The 22,435-nt window shown below is 40.4% G+C and overlaps 1 protein-coding gene across 2 annotated transcripts; it reads right to left on the bottom strand.

Annotated features, from left to right (window-relative positions):
• Positions 1-1,679: 1,679 nt before the first annotated feature.
• Positions 1,680-22,180, bottom strand: BPNT2 (3'(2'), 5'-bisphosphate nucleotidase 2). Of its 2 annotated transcripts, XR_008575877.1 has the most exons (6): positions 21,603-22,172; positions 9,940-10,099; positions 8,889-8,984; positions 6,845-7,006; positions 4,159-5,389; positions 1,680-4,070 (listed from the first exon to the last, which is right to left on the bottom strand). XR_008575877.1 is itself a non-coding variant. In XM_054816732.1 (5 exons), exons 1-5 carry the CDS (start codon positions 21,987-21,989, stop codon positions 5,118-5,120), a joined length of 1,077 nt encoding a protein of 358 aa, XP_054672707.1. In that variant the 5' UTR covers positions 21,990-22,180; the 3' UTR covers positions 1,680-5,117. The 2 variants fall into 2 exon arrangements, 1 of the variants encoding a protein (XP_054672707.1); XM_054816732.1 differs by having other exon boundaries at positions 1,680-5,389; positions 21,603-22,180.
• Between the last annotated feature and the right edge of the window lie 255 nt (positions 22,181-22,435).

The raw sequence follows: 22,435 nt of genomic DNA, 5'->3' as shown, positions 1-22,435 counted from the left end.
AAAGCTGTTTTCTCTTTTTTAAGACAGTTTAACTTCTCCTTAGTCCATTTACATCTCTTCTGCATATCCAGTACCACCAATCACATGAACCTCTCTTCAAGATGCCTTTATGTTGTTGGCACCTATCACACTTTTGGCAGATCAGCACCTTAGACCTTGGTTCCAAATATTAACAGCCTGAGGATAAACCAGTTTGCTGCTGTGGCTCTCTTGTTCTGCAACTGTTTCCACCTCCGATCTCATTTTTCTTGTCCACACGGACTAAGAAAGGAGCAAGGATCAGGAAGGAACAGAAAAGTGAGGAACAGCAAAGAGGGAAAAGTGGCTGCTAATTGCTGGCTCCAGAGGGAGCCTTGGAAGGAAATTGGATGAGCACTTCTGAACCTCTCTCAGAAGAGCTGAGAGAGCTGGTGGGGCATCTGAAAACCATGAAGTATAAGGCTTCAACAGCTTCTTGATATGACTGGCACGATTTGCTTGTGGGGTGGGAAGACACTGGCAGCAGGTGTCTTCATTACACTTCATTGTAAGTGCTACTGTCCAGAAGGTGTGGTTCAGCAGTCATCTGAGTCCTGAGTTACCACAGTCTTGTCTCAGCAAATCACATTACAGTGAAGTGGATACAGAGCAGTTTTATCATTGAGGATAGGTGGTCAGAAGACAGACTGTGACTGGTATTTTGGCAAAGTCAAATCTGTAATTGTTTATGTGAAAGGGCCTAAATCTCTAAACAGGGCATTGAAAAAAGGCTCAGTGAGAATGGCCTGACAGGAAGCCATCCATCCAGGCTCTCCTTGGTTAGGGGCAGTCTCCCCTGCCCTCATCCTGCTTGGGCTTAGAATCACGCAGGCATTTATCTGTGGTCCATTAAAACTTAACTGTATGGTAATCTAACCCCAAAGTACAAAAGAAATGAAACTACCAGTGTAATTTAAATCAAGAAATAGAAGTAAGTATTCTCTGTTACAACTTCTCCAACACAACCATTTGCTTCTTCCCTCTCCACTTCTCTAGTTTACTTCAGAAAGCAGATGCACCAAGGGGTTGGGTGTACCTGGGGACACAGTAGCCTACAAAAGCAGTTTTGCCATCAGAGAAACTGCAACTGGAGTGACGTCCACGAGACAAGGGAGCAGCCAGCCTCTGCTGGCGTAACACAGCCGAGGCCCCGCACAACACTCGGTCACTTCTCATCACACCGTTCTTGGGGGATGAGGACTCCTTGTTTTACACTGTTACACCAGGAGTATGTAGTATTGCACCACTGCTGTACAACTCCAACGGGTAATAGGATGCTACAAAGATGTCGGGATACATTCGTTCATAAACAAAAAAGCAGAGATGAACGCCAGTGCTCCCCTCCACACCCCTGACCTCCAACCACTGGCCATTTAAAAAAAAAAAAAAAACCCCCACAAAAAACCCAAACACAAACTCTTCTCACACCTGAAGCCAAGTAGAAAATCCGTCTGCTCTAGTGACTATGAAATAAAAGCAAATATATGAAACAAGATCACTAGATGACTTTGCAGCTTCTCCTATACAGTTCATTCACCATTCAAGTAAGCCACCTCCACTAAATATTTTCATTATTATTACGTGCTCTGTAGATCAGAACAAACAGCTTTTATTTAAGTCCATCTGTAAAAGTCTGGCAAATAGGTTAAACTCGAAACCAGTTAAGTACAATATTCAACCCTTTTATTTATGTGTCCATTTATTTAGAAAAACATTCATTCAAGGAATGAAAGTTAGGACTCTTGGTACAATACAAGGTATCATCTATGCTACCATCCACTCTTTTTAGCAGAATGAAAAAAAGAATATACATACAGCTTTAGAATATTTTCACTTGCAATGACCTTAATCATAACAGCCACTCAAAAAATCCAGCATTGGAAAAACAATGCTAAACCAATACATTCTCTTACTTCCCTTGTTTGGAGCCAGAATGATACCATGATTTATTTTTTTAATTAAAATTTTTAGAAAAGACATACTTTTGTAGCACCCACCTACACCATGCAATTGTTTTAAGTAGCATCCCTAAAAATGGTATGACAGTTTTATGTGGAAAAGGCTAGAATGTAAAGAACAATGTTCTAGCCCAGCAGTGAGACATGGGTACGGTATGATTTCCTACCACTCTGGGCATAAGCTTAAGTCACATCCGCACAGCTGAGACTACACAAATTTAAGCCGGAATAGCAAAACGTTTTAGAATGGAGTGTAGACAGTCAAAGAAACAGGACATACTGAGTGTTAACACTAGACAAACAAATATCGAAGTGCACTGGCACACGTGCACTAAGCAAGCACTTTTAAATACCTGCTGGTCTGCATAAGAGTTGCATTTCTTGTAGGATGACATCGAAAACTGATATTCACCAGGTGCTTACCTATTCTCATATCAAAGCAGCTCCTCTTTAGACTGGGAGACCCCAAGCAGCACCTTAGGCCTTAGCTGTGGGAAAGCTGTATGAGCTCAGGCTGCACCAGAAGTAATTAACTGAGCACCTCACTCTCACCTTCTCTTCGTTTCCACAGGAAGCGAGATTGGGCCAATACAGGTCCACAGTGAAAGGTACTGAACACTGAGATCCACTGCAGCAAAGCAATTTAGGATATAAATGGCTCTAAACAAGCACACGTCTTCCTCATGGAAGATCAGGCGTTTTAGCCAGCATATGGGAGGGAGGAAAGGAGGGCTGATGCTCTTTGTACCTTACCTTCCTAAGGAAAAATGCAAGCAAGCCCTTGTATTTGGTAACATCTTATTTTTCATTTCTCATACAGAAGCTAAGTCTGATGCCAGCTTATGCAAGGAAGTGACAGAATTGTATCCAAAATAAAAGCAGTCACATTTTCACAAGTTTACACATGATTTCAACCTGAATCTAAAACCACAATCTGCCACAGACTTTGTCTTAATTGTCTATTTAAATATTGTGCATTCAACGTCCGTGACATATTTAGGTTTTTATACTAGGTTAACTATGGCTATTTATCATATTTAAATTTTAATCCATGTTCTTTAACTAATAAACAAAAGAGCTGCTTTTTTATTAGGTTTGAAGTCATTTAAATCAGCCTGAAGGAAAAAAAGCTGCAGTCTTCTTGTAAAATATTACTAAAGCCTTGATAAATATCTGGATTTTTATTCTTCACTGAGGTTTGGAAGCTCAACAAGTTTTTCAAAATAGATCAGCCCCTTTTTAAAAAGGGCATATTCACTTACTTGTCATAACATATAGTAGTTTATTAAATTTAAAAATTGGAAGTTAAGTTGCTTTGTGTATTATCTACATGTGTAAAAGCTATTTTCAAACAGCAGCAATAGTGTCGATTTTGGAAAAACAGTTATCTAAAAAAACCTACCCGTACCAAAAGGCTAGTAGGACTAAGCTTCAGTCTACTTTGCCAGTAAGTTTACAAAATAAGAGTCTGTATCTCTAGTTATGCAACATCCGAGGAGGTTGTTTGGAAATGTGAATGTTCGCTAGAAGTCAAAAGAGGTACCTAAGAATGCTCCACTACTGATGTAAGGAGGAAAACCCTCTTTTTAATCACAACACCAGTATGATGGAAGTTAAAACGAAAGTAAGTAAGAATTTGGTTTAAACAGCCTAAGCTTACACTGAATAAACTTTGAACAGAAGACATCTGTATTAACTAAGAATTTCAGCTTTCTGGAGGAGAGAGGGGAAGCTTATCTACTAATAATCCAATAACATTTTAACCTTCTGAAACACCTTCAGAGAGGTGCAGAGAACAATACAGATGGTTACATTGTTGTAGATAGAAGTTTGCATATTTTAGAGGTGCAACAAATCATCATTTGATATCAAAGGGCCCATGTTCTGTTCTGTGTGTACTGGATTGACAAAGCACATTTTTCAGTAAAGTTTTGCAGACCCTGCTTCAAGCGCCACGTGTTCTTCAAACTTGCTTACAGAGATTCAAGTTCAAATGGTCTCTCTCTCTCCCTCTGTAAAATTTCCACAAACCAAGGAACTGCGAGCTGTTTGGGATAGCTCAAGAGCTTTCTGCAGAAAACAGCGCACCTTAACCTAAAAAGACAAAAAGATATTTCTGGGGTTGTAGAAAAATTGCTGGTTTAGATCTCATGTTGTAAATGGAAACAACCAATCAACTTACTATTTCTATTAAACTTGTTCCATATGACTCTATCCAATGGAAAAAAAACAACAACCAAAAAAAAACCTCAAACCAGGTACTGAAGGAAGAGGCCGCTTCTATAGGCACAAACACCAAACGATGAACAAGTCCTACATTAGAGGAAAATCTAGCATGCATCTTCAACACTGTACACAGAAATCAAGGACAAGAAGTAACTGTTAAAAACTATACAAGGAAACATTGCCTTCTTTTAGAAAGGTATATGGAAATAATTACACTGATTAATAAAACACTGATATTCACAACCCATCCAAACTAAACTGGTTTACATCTTCAGGAAAAAAAAGTCAAAATAGCACAGAACATTTCTTTTTTTCTCTTAAGAAGCAGAAGGAGTGCCACACTGTCAAAGATAAACTGTTGCTGCATATGAATTTGTGTCAACCTTCTTGTGCTTTCTGTTCAGGGGATACAGAACACAGGGTCATGTTTCCTGCTAAATTGTTTACTGAGTTATCAGATGCCTATATAAATCAACCTTTTTTCCCCCTACCTAATTCATTATGGAGTTGCTACAGCTACAGTAACAAGACGTAAAAGGTTCCAAGAAATTCCTGTGAGAACTACTGAGGTTATTTTATGAATCAATTTGGATTTTTCTTTAGTTCACCTACACTCACCAATATATACTGTATATGCACCTTGAGTATAAGAACTGCATGAAAACAGTCTGAAAAAAAATAAAACATGGAAACTGAGGTGTGACGCAGTCAGTCCCCTTCCTACTTCTGATTATTATTTTATTCTTTTTTAAATACCACCACTGAAGAAACCCAATGCACAATATAGTCCCCAAACCCACACCAAACTGCTTTGCTTTGCTGTGCATCTTTCCTAGCAGGTTTTCACACCTGCTTCTTCAGACAGAGCATTTGGAGGCTACAAAAGCACAACTTGTACTTCTCCATCAGTCAAGTTTATTTGTGTGATGTTTTTTCCAGATCTGGAAGTTTTTCAATTAGTGCTTTATGGTTCATGTTGATACTGGCTATAAGTCCTCCCTCATTGCCATCTGAGCCAGTGTAACTAATTTCTTCACCAGTCAGGGTAGTCATATGGCCACCCAATGCTCTCAACACTGCATTTCCAGCACATATGTCCCACTTCTTAATGTAGGTGACATGGATGTACACATCAGCTTCTTCTTGATTCTTTTCAGCCACATCAAGGAGGGCCAACACTTTATAACCTAGAAGAAATGGGCAGAGGTAAGAAAAAAAAAAGTTAAACCAAGTTTTCCTGTTCATCACAAAGGATCAATCTACTAGTAAGTGTTAATAATAGGCACATGCAAGATTTAGGAAAGCAATATCATTAATTATATCATGCTATCCAGCGTAATGGTGGAGGCACCTTTGTCTGTCCTCTGACCTGTAGAGAAAATTTGAAAAAGGAACACCCCTCCAAACACGCACACAAGATTTTTCCACTGCATCCCAATTAAAGCCTTGGGTGTTTGAGACACATTATTTTTAGACAGCCTTTACCAATATGCTACACAGACTTATCTCAAGACACATTAAAAGAACAAGACCAGAAACTCAAATATAGTTTTGCTCTTACATTCATTCACTTATTTCTCAATCTCTGTATTATGCTGAAGTCTACCGTTTTCTTCCTGGCTTTTTATTACAATAGAAGGAAGATGCATATACCACTCTTTAATAAAGCAACTCAGCCCAGGGCATTCTCCTTTACCATACGTTATGCAGTACAAAGTCATTACTCAAAATAGTATTCTTTGATGAAATTTTTTCAGTTTTTCAACTGTTCACCCAATATCCTTGTTTCACTAAACTGTTCCTTTCTTTATCTTCTTATAAAGAGTCAAGCCCTGGAGAAGATCTGCTATAATCAGTTATACTTTCACTACCTTTATCATAAGAAAACTCATTTAGATTAATTGTCAAGAACCTATGCAAGATCTTCTTGACTAAATCTGTGAGGGAGCTCTAGCTTTCCATATTAAAGATATGGAAAGATATATTTCCATAAAATTCAAATTTTGCATGGCTTTTCTGAGACTTTAAAACTGCTATTGCTTTACACTGGTGCATCACATATTTGCATTCTGTCAGTAGCATGCACAAGGATATTGTATAAGGTTACAAAAAGTAATATAAAACCTCTTTGGACTGAATATGAGGCAGATGAAAATAGACTTTAGTGACACTACTTTTCTCTGACATAAATGCAAGAAATAGTACCAAACTTAAGTGGCCTTTCCTTAAAAAATTGTTTAATTAAACATCCTACTAGTTAACTAACAACTAATAGATTCTCTTTCATGATTCTGTATGTGGTCACAACCGTTCTTCCTCCACAGAGGCATCAGTACCTTCGGTGAACGCGCATCAGTGTGTTCAATGAAAGGACCACGGTAACATTGCTGGTGCAGGCTTAGATTCACTAACACACTCACTTGTGGGTAGCCTGAAGCCTGAACTAAGTTTGCACGTAGGCTTCTATACACAGGAAACTATGCTGTGTCCCTGTTGTCAAGTGCTTGCTTTTAGGGATGTGAAGAACACAAGGTAAGAGGCAGAAGAGGAGATGGCACAGTTATATCCTTTTGTCTAATAACAGCTATCCCGTTAAATCATCCGGAAGCAATAAAATGGATAAGATGCTTAAGCAATCAAACCTGCTCCACCAGCGGGGATTATCACAGTCTTATTTCCAAATGTCTGCCGTGCAACCTGCTCAACTTTTCCTGCATGGGAGCGGGATACAATAATCCGTGGAGTTTTCTCATTGTAGGAGGAGCGAGCTTTTACGTTTGACCCACCATCCACCATTGCCCAGGCTACAAGAGAAACACAAATTCAGTTAAGATTTACAAAAGACAATTTCTGCTAAGGTAAAAGGATACTTATCTGAGAAAATGAAACTGATGCATCTGACAATTTCCCTCCCTACTGTAAAAGAGAAAGTTAGGTCTGACAGATGGAAGGGGTATATGCCTACATGTGCACACAAGCGGAAGAGAAAGAGAAACAGCTCCCTCCACACGCTTTTGTGCATATGGCATTATCCCATGCCTGACTATTCTTGTGTGATACTTAAAAACCAACCAAACAAAAAAAACCCCAAAAACCCCAACACCAGAGTAAGAAGGAAAAATCCCAAGCAGCAATATTTAGTAATATTTATAACTTGTTATTGGAAAGCCACCGAAGTTAAAATGATGGCTCTGAGTCAGAAATAGATCCAATATTTCCTCAAACAACCTTTCCATAAGAACGAAGCCCCACTACCCTTCAAAGCAGATAGCAAAAATGCTATTGAGTCATTTTGTTCAAAAGGATAGTAATGCTAAGGAAAGAAATAGCTCAGGAGAATAGTAATACTAAGGAAAACATTTGATGGGGTGTTTTGGAGGACTGGATTTCAAATACACAACCTCCCACTTGTTTTATCACGAGGTTCAAAGCCAAGCTTGGTAAGTGGCATCCCCTAACCATTAATTTGACATTTACTTAGCAGACTAACCAGCAATTTCATCTCAGTGGAGGGCCAGATTGTATGGCAACAGACTGAGTTACATGTAATAACAATGCTGACTGCCCCTTATTGCTTTGTATTTGTGTGGTAGCATTAGGAACAATCCTACTCACAACTTATTGATATTTCCAGCTTGGGAAATGAGTACTCTTCATGTAGAATGACAGAATACATTGCATCTCATCTGATGCCATGTATAAACATTTTACACTTTACTATTATTAAAGGAGAGAAATTCTCAAAATTACCGTGCTAAAAACCCCATTTCTTCAGATAGGTGTTGATCCTTAGAAAAATATGTTCCAAAAATCCCCAAGATTTTTAAAGTGTATTGGAATATAGCACATACTTAAATGACTGGAAATTAAGTTCATATTTAAAGACAGTAAAATATTTAGCACAAAATATTTAGCGTTCAGTGGGCAAAAAAAGAGAACAAATAAAAAATACATTGATTAAGTCTTAGTTTCTGTGCCAGAGCTACTGCATAACTTCACAACTCTAGAGGTCAGTATTGCCTAAGGGAAAATGAGAACAGAAATTCTTATTTCAGATATATAGTATGTAAAGATATGAATACTAAAACTACTTTGAAGCTTTCAGAGTGCAGACACATTGACAAACATGCAGCCCTCCTCACTGATACGTTGTTAATATTGAAGAATTAATTACTTCAGGTTGTGGCATTGAAACTATGTCAGATAATCAAACAGTCTCGCCTGTTACGTACAACTAGTTGCCATTAAGATCTTTAATCTACCTTTGTTATTCACTCTGAATAAACACCAGCTCCTGGCTATACTATCACAGACCCAAGTTCTTCTGCTGAATGAGCAAAGTACTTTTCTGCTAAAGACTAACAGCACACGTAAGACTGGTCAGTACGTGTAGGTTTCACTTTCTTTGGTTTGCTATAAGCACTCCGACTGGAGGGATCTTAATTCTTAAACACATTTTCAGTTAGTTTTAAATGCATCATTTTTTATGTTAAACAAGTGCAGCATTTTCCTTTGTGGTTTTACAGCACAGAACGCATTTGCAGCTCTAATTCCGAGGTCTGCAGCCATGCTCTTTTGCCCCAGGTACTATTTTCTCATTTATACCTACAAATGTTTTCTCAAACATCAAATTTTAGTTAACACTCTGACTGAAGATGCTGGAAATATGTGAAGCCATAAGGGTACCTGTGTATGCTGAGAACGGCTTGTGTATCACTCCTATGACTGGTTTACCATTTACAGCCACGCACACCATTGTTGTGACATACTGTCGAAGATCCTCTGTGGGCAAAACGAGAAAGTGAGCAAGTTCGCAGCCAGATGCCAAGAACACAAAAAGAAAGCAGACCTGACATTATAAAAATGTTGTTCTTTGAGGACTAGTCTACATTCTGCCTTTTACAGTTATGTAACTTTGTTGTATCTTCAAATAACCTTGCAGTTTTAAAAAGGCTTTAAAGACTTTTCAGTTTCCCAGGAATTTTTCCTGTTCAGTAGACGTAACCTACACTCCTACCAGGTCTAATCCTAACAGTTGTGTATTATGCAGCAGGTATTTTCATGGAAATCTCTGCCCCTATAATCTCCCTTCTCTGCCCAACCTCCTATCTTCTATTGGTTCAAAACTGATAATTCAAATACCAAAGTACATTCTCCTGAAGAGGTGATTGTATCAATGGAATATTTGCAAAACACAAAAATTCCCCATTTTTCTATTTGTTCTGCAGTACATATCAGAAACAATTTTAGTTGGATTCTCTTGAACTGCTTATGTGACATCTTAACATCACATTGATGAAGATTGAACTATGCATGTTTTTTTCAAAAATCATAGCAAAAATTTTTATATGAAGTTAAATAGATTATTTACTTAGTATTCCCTTTAAGTAAACAACAAAAAATATTCCAAGATATTTAGTGCTGCCACCATAATAACTGAAATAAAGAAATGTGTAATTCCAACAGCATCCATAAATGACAGTTACCATTTATTTTAGCAATTACTCAGTTGCAAGGAATACCAAACTCATTTCAGAGTTGGTATACATAAAAGTAAATGCTATGGCCTGATAACTATAGACGTTTCATTATGCAATTTGTTCAATTAAAATCACACTAGCTTTGACATAACGCACTTTTAACAACAGATGCCATTTTAAATACTTACTATTTTGTCTCCAGTACAAAAGGCAGACATCAGAATTACACACATGATTTGTCAACAAGAATCAGCTACCTGTGTATTCTTGTGTAGCATCTAATGGATCAATCCAGACAGTAACACTTTCTGCTGGAACCTCTTTAGGCTGTATTTTTTGTTTTATGTCTTCAGGAATACTGTGATCCCAAGAGACTGTCTCCTGATCAGCTGTATCAACATGTTCTTCAGAGTTTATCTATGATAAGACAAAAAAAGTATTTGCATTAACTTATCAGATACAGTAACTATGGAACTCGGGAAAATTACAGGTTTGCTCATACCTTTTCCTTCTCCCTTCACCTCCAGCCAAAAGTTGAATTAGCCTAAAAGCTAAATGCTAAAAGCATGAATTAGTCATTTTTCAGCAACTCACAAGCTATTACAGTCATGGACAAGCAATGGAAAACCACAATCTAGAACTGTGAACCACACCGCAGCTGGACACCGTTCCTTTGGCTGCAGCTCTTCCTACTGAACCTTCTCATAGTATGAATTGCAGGGTTTTTAAAATCAAAAGTTAAATGCAGTTGCTTCAAAGACTACAAGCACAGCATTTGACTTTGGAGAATTGTGCGGTATACGGATATAGTAGGGGTCTGATATTCCATTTATGCAGACCAGTAGATACAGACTGAAATATATAGATATTTTATCAACAAACATTTTGCAGACTGTACTGTGATTTGGGGGAGTAGGAGTCCTAGTATATATTCCTGCTTCCAGCATGGAGTTACAGCCAGCAATTTAAGCAGCTCAACTGGATGTAACTATTACACAAATGTCAGATGAATGTTATTTGATAAAGAAGTTAATAACATTCCTTAGTTGTCTTTAGGGTAGGTTGGGCTAAGGATCCAAGAAGGCCCATGAAGAACGTTTATAAACAGCAGTCAAAGGCCACATTTAACCCTATTATCACTTGCTGTCTAGCTTAATCAATTTTATTCTGGACCAGAGGGCATTTCAGTATGCCGAACAGAGCTTGGTCCAGTAGCGGAGCACACAGTCCCAATCTGTTGGATGGAATAACGTTCTGCAAAACCCAATACAGTGTCATTACAACTGCAGTAGCAAGATATTTTTGGATCACAAGAGACGCAGTTATCACAAAACACTGAACGTAACGATCTCTCATGTTACAAAACATCACATAACCCAGCAGGAAATACAGATCAATCTGTCTTAACCCATCCATATCAGCTTACTACCACTGCAAACATGGTCTACGGGAGAGCTGTAATGCAACTGGACATAAGTAATGCTAACAGGAATTTAGACAAATTCATCCCATTTACTTTTAGCATCTCAGATACATTAGGAGACTAGTAATTCTGCTCCTGCTGCTGTAAACAAAATCATTGCTACTGTGCCTTTCAAGCTTCAGCCTGTGTGAACCCTTCAGAAACACATCACTCCATTAATTACTCAGTAGGATGATGATGCTTATGGCTTTGATGGTTATATGCCTGAAGTTGAGTGTAACCAATTTGGACTTTTAGGACATTTCAGAATATTAGTAAACACACGCTTTTTCATTCTTGCTAACTCTAAAGGTGGCTTCCTCTAATATAATTCTAAAGGGATGCCAAACGGACTAGCTCTGATGTCCAGTCAAGGCAAAATAGCAGGTGCACATGGGATGCAATGTGTCTACAACCTAGAACCACCAATTTCCCTTTACTTGCTACAGATGGAGTCAAGATTGGTAGCTCAGACTCACATAACTGACTGGTATAGCAGATAAATCCCCTCTGACTAAACCAACTTATTACAGGCAAATGACATTGAAAGACAATGAAAATAAAGAAATGATCAGACTATGTTTCAATGTTATAGACTTTGCATCAGTAGGATTTTTACATAATTCACATCATGACAAGAAAAGACATCACACACCTCAACTGTAACACATTATTAGCAAAGGGTTCAAGGCCATCTTCTCCAGAAGAATTAAAAGAAAGCAAGCAGAACTGCAGCAACTTCAGCCATTCATCTTAGCTGTCTTCTCACGTAAAATCAGTATTTGAAGCATTGCATGCCAAACACAGAGTCCTTGAAGTTGCCCTGACATTTACAAATTAAACATCTGTCACTGTACAATAAACCTGACGATTCTGTTTTCCCCTAGGGAAAACAGCTCTGCAAAGTGAAGATGACTAGTCCCACAGACTTGGCAGCCTCCACACAGCCCCTGGGCAGTTTAAGTTCCACTACAGCGTATTATGCACCACCATAAGAACACATTTCCTCAACAGAAGGAAGAGGCTTCCAATAAGTTAAAGGGTTGGAACCGATGCTCAAAAGGAAGAGTATCTTGCTAAACCTGTTGTTACAGTACACTAAAATTAAAAGACTGAAGCTATCTGAAAGGTATTGATTCCAGAGAAAGACCTCCTACTAGTTCAAATTTCATAGCAGTGTCCATGATGCTGCAGCATTTATAATGCTCATGAGGAGTCTCTCTCAACAGCTGTGATTAATCTGCCAGAAAAAAAGAAAAAAAGGAGGGAGGGAGGTAATAGTGATGAAGTTGCAGAGCTGTCTGGAGGAAAAAAGAAAAAAAAAAGAAAAAAATCAACTGGATCACTAGTTCTTCCATTCATATGGCCATTTACTCTGTAGCCTTAGCTGAATACTCCAGAAGTCATAGTCCAAATAGAAATTCCACCACATGCAGTTATTTATTTATTGCTAGGAGGCTACATTATAGGTAGCTTGAAGATATAGTTGTCTTAGAGAGGATCACCATCCTTTAACACTGGGAACCTCTCTCTTTTTCTTTCTATCCCTCTTTTTTTTTTTTTTTTAAATGCATGAGAATACACCCACAAAACACTCCTTTGTGTTAATATGATGTTCTGTTCCTACTTGTCATTCTCATTTGCTGGCAGCCTCCAGAGGCCATGACCTTACATTTTCAAGCTTTTCTGTAGTGATATGGATATGTTGTTGACTTCATTCCCAAGTCTTCACTCAGAAATTAGGAGCAGCTATAGTAGAAAGACAATCACAATGCCAAACGTTTCAGACAACAGAGCTTGTTCCAGCAAGACACCCTAAGTCAATTAAACTGCTACATTAGTGTACATAATTATAAAGTTTGCATGCTTGCTATCGTATACATAACTGCCTACTCCTAAGAGTCAGATTTAGATAGCAAGCCCACATGCAAGAACTTGAGACAGCAAGCAGAAGACAGAAATAAATAGTTATTTGGGGTTAGCCACCGAAAAGCTGTAAGCTGTAAAGCCTGTCTCAGGAAGTTCTGAAAGCTGCCCCCTGACACCAAGCTTAACGACATTTCAGCAATCTTCCCCAGTTATGCTTGAAGGGAAAGGCTTCCTCACAAGGAATAACTGCATCAAACACAGAGATTTAATAAGATATATGTAAATCAGTGAACAGACTACTGCTGAAAGGTCAACACAAAAAAAATTATTTTATAAACGAGGCAGTCTGGCTGCATCTCACCAGTGCAGAGCTTCCTCAAAACGAGTCTGCAAGGTGCAGGAATCTCATCGCGGGTGAGGGATGCTGCTTGCGGGAGCCAGCAGCAGAGGTCAAATGGCAACACCAGGATCAGCCCATGGTGCACCTTCCAAAACACCCAGGTGCTCCCAGCCTTTGGACACCCACTGCAGAGAGAACACTCTCCTCTGGCATGCTGGTGCTTGGAATACAGATCTGCTCAGGGACATGGGAAGCAACTGAGGAGCGTACTACAAACACATGTGGATAAGTACGGTGCTCTGAACAAACAGCCGACAGTCCCCATGACGTAAAGACTTCAGGGAACCTCACAGCGGCTCGTTGACCTGTGTTGGGCTACTCCCTACCAGCACTTCATGATGTCTATGTGGCAGCTCATCACTCAAACCTACTTGAATACTAGACAGCTGTCTGTGGCGAGGTGAACAAACTCAGGCTTTTTCCTGGTTTGAAAGAGTAGGACACAGCTGTAGTTTTGCCTTTGAATTCACCCATTAAAGATAAATTAAACTGAAAAAATATATGCTAAAAAATTAAACAGAAGTTTCTGTTCAAATTAATTTTATTTTTTTTAATAAACATCAGTACATGAAAATGCAATGCTTTTCTTAGAAAGTGTTGGTTGTATGTTAATTTTATTTAAATTTATTACTCCCCCTCCTTCCCTACATCCTTATCCATCCCAATACTAATTTTGTATTTTAATATGCAAATAATCCAATATCTTGAAAAAAGATGAGGTAGCACAGCTATTTATTCCTGAGTGTCAATATCCCCTTTGATAATTAAGTTCTCTCAAATCCAAATCTCAGTGCCGTTTTATTAGAATAGAAAACAAAATGAGAACACCACAAATATTATTCCACTGTAATATAAAGAAGAAACACTAATTAAGCTACTCAAGGTAAAAACAAAACAAAAAACCCCCACAGTTTAGGTAACAACAAAAGATAATATTCACTAGTCAGGATATGAATATAAGGGTATTCCATATATTACATTTCAAGAACAAAGACTGGAAGAGGTTGCCCAGAGGGGTGGTAGATGCCCCATCCCTGGAAACATTCAAGGTCAAGTTGGACGGGGCTCTGAGGAACCTGATCTAGTTGAAGATGTCTCTGGTCATTGCAGGGGGTTGTATTAGATGACCTTTAAAGGTCCCTTCCAACCCAAACCATTCTATGACTCAATGGATAAGTCTATTGATTTGAATGGGACCATGAAAATGAAAAGCCTGGAGGCCCAGACAAACCAGGGTGGACAGGGGAATGTTAGTAAAACATTAACAGATGTTTGTCTTCTGTTTTGTTAGGGCACTAACTCTGCATGACATACACAGCCACTTCATCACTGATTACACAACGTAAGCATTACGCATACCCAAGATTCAAACTTAACTTTGCCATTTGTATTCACCTGACATGAGACGGAGGAAAGGAGCAGAAGGAGGAAGAGGGACAGAAGTAAATAAGTAAATGCAAACATTTACAAACAATGAACCAACAATGATTCTGATACCTTCTTACTGGCTGACTGAGAGATGTCCCCTGTGGGCAGTGGAAGATATTTTATCGCTATATGCACCCTCTGGACTCATGTCCAGAGCAACCAGTAAGAGGATATCCACAACTACACACTTTGAAAGGTGCACTAACCTACTAGGTGGCTGCCCAGGACAGCACTTGATTTGTTGTTACTTGATTGTGCTTCAGAGATGTCACAACTCAGGGGAGAGCAGTTCAACCAGTAGCCTTTGGGCTTTCTCCCACCAAGCCTCACACCTCGCCCCTCCAACCACTGCCATCGCGCTGCTCCAAAGAGCGACGCGCCCTTACACCCACTGCACTACAAGTCACACTGTTTTACCTCCATTTGCTCAGCTTCTCTCTGGTTTTCCCCTCAAATGTATCAGAGGTGAAAGCTGTCTCATCTCCTCACAGTATCTGTGCACACACAAACTGTGAGAAGGAATCAGATGCCAAAACCTCTGAACGTAAACACCCACTCAACAAGTCAGGACGTATAAATATGCACAACAGGAGAGCACTCTCCAGGAGAGCAAGAAGCAGTCAAAGCACCATATTTCCAATAACTGAGGAAAGTATCTAACTTACCCTGGTTACAAAACAGGGCTCCAAAATCTGTTATGGAAAGAAGGACTCACATTCACACCAAGACTTGGTTCACCTGCAGCCCGGACCACTCATGATCCCTCCCTTCCAACTTTTGAATTTTGTTATGAAAAGGTATAGACGACCTTGCTGAATCACATGGTTCTCTATATAAATAGCTAGTTAAAAGGTAATACGGTATAATAAAAATATAAAGTATATTTGTATATAAATGTGTAAGGTATAAAAATATGCTAATATATAAAACAATAAAAGGTATAAAAAACCACATTCATTTGAAATGAAAACAACAAGTACTTGTATAATAATGCTATGGCACAGATAAAGGAGGCATGCATTTGTCAAGGCACAGAAGTCCAAACAGACAGACGCTCTCCGCTACCATTAACTACATCTTCATTTCTTTTTAACAACAAGTAGTAGTCACTTCGTGCAGGAACAAGATGACAGGATGTGCAAAGAATATGGACAAGCCTAAATGTCAAAAAGCTCGGTTAGTGCTTATCAAAACTCATTACATGGCTTTGGTCATTAAGCCAGCAGGAAGCAGAGTGACACAAACAGGTTTTCAGAACTGGTAAAGATGTATCGTGTGACAACTCTGCTTCTACTGACTTAGGATGAATAGAAGTTGGTGAAAACAACAAAAACACAACAGAGGAAACCGGCATGGATCACAGAATTCACAAGTTTACACTAGTAATCTGTTGAAACAACCAGAATTCAAAACCAGTTAAAGTAATAAAGTCATTAGCTCACAAGTTGTTTCAGCAGATGGCAAAATTCTCCATTACAGTTCTGTACACATGCACGTCCAGCAAAGAGAAAGGGATGACTAGCTTGTCACAAGAGTTACGATGCTACTTTTCTTTTTAAGAAAACAGCCAAGTAAGGCTAGATTGAAGTCTACCAACAAAATAAATAACACCTAGAAAACTTTTGCTGTTTGTAAGTAGCTACACTACTAAGAAACTCAAATCTTCAGATGCTCAGCTGACAGACTACACACCCCCGGTACACACACAAGCCAAATGAACTACTTGTAATTACATCTGAAAAGATAATCACAGAACTCATTAGCATAAAGTTACAAGCTTTAATTTCATTTTAGGTAAAGAGCCAGCATAAGTCATCTAGAATCTGTTAAAACCCATGATAGGAGATGCATCTCCAGACAACACCTATTCATGAGATTTCAATTAACATTCACACTTCTTGATTTTAGCAACTGCCAACAGGTTTCTAAGTAAACCATCTGGGTCAGAAGAATGTTAATTTTTTTTAAAAACCCAAAGACCTAAGGATGCCATTCTCCCAACATGAAGAGACAAATTACTGAACTTATTCAGCAAAGTACTGAAATCCTGAAGTTTAAGTAGCATTTTGGTTTTTAGCCCTACTTTTTTAACATATCTTTCCCACAGAATCAGTATCAGCTGCACAGCTTGCCATCTCAGATGAAATTCCAGTTTTCTAAGTATGATAGTTGGCACTGTGGTCAGAAGCTTGTAAACAGCAGGTTTAAACCTAGAAAGTACTTCAAGTAGCTTGATAGGAGCGCTTGGAGACATTAATCTTCAAAAAGTGGAATTAATTTAGAAGAAAATCTCATTAAAACTGACATGTTCTTAAATTTCCATTTCAAACACTGACGCCTGATTCCAGCATTATTTTGCACAAACTTGAAATGAGGTATTTATCATCTGTCCTAACTGTAAAGAGATAGAAGAACATTTGGATTCAGGACAGTGGCAAGACCGATAAAAAGACGCTTGAAGAGAAAGACTGGGACAGGAGATGACTTGATTTCCATCAGTCACAATTAAAAAAAAAAAAAAGAAGAAACAAAAGATATTTCTCCATTTAGTATTTGCACTAGAAAATAAGACATATAGCTGGTGCAACTATAGAACATAAATCAATGCACTGGTCAAAAAAAAAAAGCCCAAACAGCTGAAAATGAGAAGTAGAGGACAGAATTCATTCCAGCAAGTAAGACTAAAATCTGCATCCTGGGAAAGTAACACTAGTATAGTACAGAAGCAAAATAGCAGAATTGTGTGGGTTACTTTAAAACCAGCTTTTTTTTATAGTTGAAGGACAGAGGGACTCTGGCCAAAGTGCTAGTTTAAGGAACACATTTTCCTCTGTCAATCAGTCCTGCCTTTGTGAGCAAGTAGGGCTGCTCCTTCAAATGTGCTGACGCAGTCTGTTGGTAGGGCCACAATGTGAAGTGAAACAGGGTATTCCTAAATCATCTTCATTTTACATTTTTACCTTGGATACATTCAGATATCAACGTCCTGACACTGACCCCTGGACAAGCAGCGTTAGAAAAATGGAAGACCCGATGCATGGTGCTGAGAGAGAAGCTCTTTTACTAGGTAATGCTGCTGAAGCCCCGGTATCGTGAGATCATCTCTTCAGAGAAGCTCTTCTGGGCAGAACATACCACCATTTCTGGCCAGTCTCTAACTGGATTTGGAAACACTGCTTTCCCAGTCCCCTCTTACTCCAGCAGCAGGGGTGGCTCAAGCATCCCCTCACCTGATTCCCATTCCAGTCCTTCTTATCACACCACCATTGTGCTAACACAAGGAGTAAATGGGGCTGCATGGAGAACCAACCAGGAAAGCAATGAAGTAACCCAGAAAAGATAAATAAGATAAAAGGAGCAGAGGGGATGTTTATAGCTGGATCAGAGCTTTAACTTGCTCTCAGCTTGACAAACAAATAGACAAGGACAACGCACTGGTGGCGCAGGAGCAGTAAACACCTCAAGCCTGTAACTGCAGTTTAGCATTTTATCAAGAGAAACCACTATGTATATTTTAGCATGAAATGTATTTTAAAATCAACTGCACAAACATACTTCATAGAAGATGAGTGCAAATATTCATTGCCAGATGTTGAGCGTGATCAGACAACACTGGGTAATACTTGAGTTCGAAATAACTGACTTGCCCCTTCCTCCCCTATCTTTCTCATGCCTATTTCTGAGCAATAGAACAACAATACTCAACACCATTCAATCTACTACACAGTGATAAAGCAGAATTGATCTGCTCCTCTTTGGTCTTACCTAAACTAGCTGTGAGGAGTCTTGAACTGATGCAAATGCATCTATTTATATCAAATAGAGCAAGTGATGTAAGCAGTGGGGTTCCTCTTTCTCTGTAGAGACAATACCCTTACTTAAATGAAAAGACAAAAGCAAAACATTTTGTACATTTTTTTTCTTCTCTTCCTCCCCTCAGATTTTGAAAGCTTTTTTTAAAAATCACAACTGTCAAGATTGTAAGACTCACTCCCGATTTATTTCAGCTTCCACAAGTGAGAAACCTAACTCTTCCATCTTCTCTTAATAATCACACCTTAAGAGAAGATCTGCTTTGAGTGTTTGCATGCTTTCCCTTATTATGTCCAGCAGCACAATACAGGGAATCCAAGGCTGCTCACTGACTTAAGCTTAAGTCAGTCAAATGACTTCTGGTTATATTTAAACATTGGAAAGCCATAGGTATTCTCAGAGGATAATTAATGGATCATTTCCTTTGCATTATAGGCATATTTTGGCACCTAGGTTTTGTGCTGGTTGTTTTTTTTTCCTGACTGCAGCATTTGGCATCAATTTAAGCGGTGAGGTACCCCTGTTAGGCTCAAGGACTCCATGATGTGAGTACATCACCTTTTTGCATAAGTTTAGTCTTTGAATTCTTTCAGGTTTTGACAGCTGTTGTTAGCAGCATCTTCTCTAGCAAGAAGAAAAGAGGGGTTTTATTTGACTTCAGCAGGTTTTTATTCTGGAGCATCCCTCTGTGCACAGGGATAAGGCTAGAGGTACAAAGTACGATGCTTCTTACAAGATGCAGTCTTATACTGCCTCACACGAAAGGCGTCTCAGGAAATCCTCTATAATCCTCATATTCACACTAAAACTGCAGCAAGTCCGTTCTATGAAACAGTAGCAGTTTTAGATGTGTTGTGCTGAAGGTACACATGAAGGTTTTGCAGACAGAGACCTTGTCTTCACACTCAAGAAACGTAGAGTGCCACATGTATATATTAAACCAAAGGTTTATTTTAGTTTGGACAAATGTGTACAAATACATCATCATCATAGTACAGACTTTAAAAGACAGCACGTCTTATCAGTATATACAGCTTAGTGGATATTTTTTTTGAATGCTGCATGAGATAAGCTGTTATTATTCAGATCATGTACTCAGAATACTAAATATCCCACAGCTGATCTGTCAGATTGGATAACTCTAGATCAGCTGAATGATTTATCAAACAAACTTTTCCTAGTCATCCTCACTGCTCAAGCTCAATCTAAGGGGGGTGGGAGAAGGAAAAAAGAAAAGAAAAAGACATATGCCTGATTTTTTTCTAGATCCACAGATGTACATACACATTTTTGTCTTCATACTGTGTTTGAGAATACATCTGCACTTTAGAAAGTACCATCTATTGTTAAAGCCTAGCAACACAAGTTAACTCTAAGGAAAATAAAAAAGTGTACCAAAGTTTTTTAAAAGTAGATGTTCAAAGTTAACGTCCTCTGAGAGGAAGAGGCACGAGTCGGACTGTCACTGCTATGCATCCCAGGCACTGGAGCTGTTTATGCATGTGACCACAGACATGGAACACGCAATATAGTTCACTGAGCTCTCCAAGCCCGAACCAAACCCCTTCTCCATGAACAACTCTTGTGTCTAAACTAATGAAGTCTCTCCATCTGTGGAAGGGGAGAAAGCATACAGGTTTCAGGCAGTGATACAGGTATATTGTAATGCCAAGCGTTGTGAGGACACTGAATAGTAAGAGAGAACAGGGGACAATACTTTTTCTTCCTTTAACGTAGGGCCTGTGAAGGTGGCTTTCCACTAACAAACAATCCTGTAATCTTCAGAACATAACCATCATAATCTTTCTGTAGAGGAAGATCAATCACATATCAAGTTTATTTCAGATATCGAAGAATTTGGTGTTTCCTTTAGATTTCATATTCAGTGGGTTATCTATAACACTTAAACAAAAAAACCCACCACCCTGAGGAACTTCCAGAACAGCCACTGAAAACTCATTGAGTAGTAACTAAACTTAACCACACTACTTCTTCTCTCAACCTATCCAGGAAAAGCACGCAATCATCACCTTTGAAATGCATACTTAGGATTTTCTATCCATTTCAAATGACTGTAAAAAGCTAAAGCATTTAACATCAAGAGACTGAAGAGAAATTCTCATTTACCAAAGCGAAAGTAGAAACAAAGCCTGTATCAACCAAAAAGCCTCAAAGTGTGGTTCTGGTTTGGGTGCAACCCCAAGTGTTAGACCTAGATTTTGGAGGCAAATGAGAGCAGAGGGAGTTGTACATCTCTGAAAGAAGGAAATTCATTTTGCCCACTTAGGCAGCAATCCATAACATGACACAGCTGTTAGCTCTTGTGACTTTGCGCCAGCAGATAAGCTAAAACTCAACAGATTGTAACACTACGTTCCAAAACCTCAAATTCTCAATCCCTTCTCCTCACTCCTGGCTCTCCCTATAACTTAAGGCAAGAAGGGCAATTAAAGAAAATAATAGCATTGCTAATCTCAGCATCATAAACATACACAGAATTGGGGCTGTGAAGTTACCTTTAACCAGAGAGAGCATAATTCACAATGTTTAGACTCGGTGGTTTTTTCCCCCCCCTCGTGTCCATATGATTTCAAACGTATAGTTTCACCTGGCATGGCTTCGCTTACACACAACCCAACTCCTTCCCCTGCAACCCAACACCCACGGCAACAAGCGTGAGGTGGCACTGCCACAAAAACAGCCAGACGGGAAGGAAAAATGCAAAACAGGGGCAGCATTTCCCGTCGGCGGTTACCAAACGGAGCGGTGACACGTGTCCCCCCGCAAACGGCCGAGCCCTTGCGGCGCGGGAGCCCGGCGGTTCGCCTCGGGGCGTTACGCGGCCGGTAACGAGCAGCTCAGCGCCGGAGCTCTACACCGGGGAGGGGCGCCCGGGCCCAGCAGCCCCCCACATCCCCCCGCCTGACGGGAGGGTGCCCGGCACCCACCTGCACGGCGGGGAAGGCGCTCTTCAGCAGGTAGAACATCCTGCGGTTGGAGAGGAGGTCGCCGGTCGTCAGCTGCTCGTCGGCTCCCTCCCGCGTCTTCCCCTTCGCCTTGGCGTTGAGGACGTTGCCCTCGCGGACCCGCTTCACCTCCTCCCCGCCCCTGGCGGCGGCCAGGACGGACACGGCCAGCAGCTCCCGCAGGTCCACGGAGCCGGCAGGAGCGGAGCCGCGGGGGCTCTCGGGCCCGCCGGCCGCCGGCTCGCTCGGCATGAAGGCGGCGAAGCGGCCGGCCAGGAAGCCGGAGTAGAGGTGGTAGAGGACGCCCAGCCCCAGCAGGCAGAACACGGCCATGCCGAGCGGCGAAAGGCGGATCCCCATGGGGGCCATGGCCGCGGGGGAGGAGGCACGGCAGGGCGGGCGGACAGCAGTACCGGGCGCTCACCACAGCCCCATGACGCCGTCGGGGCGCGGCGCGACACACCGCTCCCTTCCCTCTGTTGCCGCGGCCGGCCCGGCTCCACGCTCCCCAGCGAGCCGGCGGGGAGGCAGCGCCGTCTGTATCCGGGTCAAGCGGAGGCGGGGCCCGCTGCTCGCACTGAGCATGTCCCACCGCCCTCGCGGTGGGCTCGGCGTGGGGGTACCGCTGTCCTGCCGGCACAGCCGGCGGGAGGCTGCGGGATCGCTTCGTTTCCTACCGTGGGCATGTCTGATAGCGCACACACACCACTCTTCGCTTGCTGGTTCGCCTGAAACGTGTGGGCTTGGGTTTTTTTTTTTTTGGCTTCGTTTCCTTCTAGGCAGCAGGTGGGCGAGGAGCGCGCACCACCAGGCAG

The sequence above is a fragment of the Grus americana genome, chromosome 2 (assembly GCF_028858705.1).
Source record: "Grus americana isolate bGruAme1 chromosome 2, bGruAme1.mat, whole genome shotgun sequence".
Classification (NCBI taxonomy): Eukaryota; Metazoa; Chordata; class Aves; order Gruiformes; family Gruidae; genus Grus; species Grus americana.
This window is presented reverse-complemented; position numbering and strand designations above follow the sequence as displayed.

Bases quoted from the DNA above. Each gene is read 5' to 3' on its own strand.
- BPNT2 (XM_054816732.1), bottom strand. From the start codon at position 21,989: ATGGCCCCCATGGGGATCCGCCTTTCGCCGCTCGGCATGGCCGTGTTC. The intron at 10,100-21,602 runs GTGGGTGCCGGG...GTCTTATCATAG, and splicing joins GCGCCTTCCCCGCCGTGCAG to ATAAACTCTGAAGAACATGT. The intron at 8,985-9,939 runs GTAGCTGATTCT...TTTTGCCCACAG, and splicing joins TGCTACACAAGAATACACAG to AGGATCTTCGACAGTATGTC.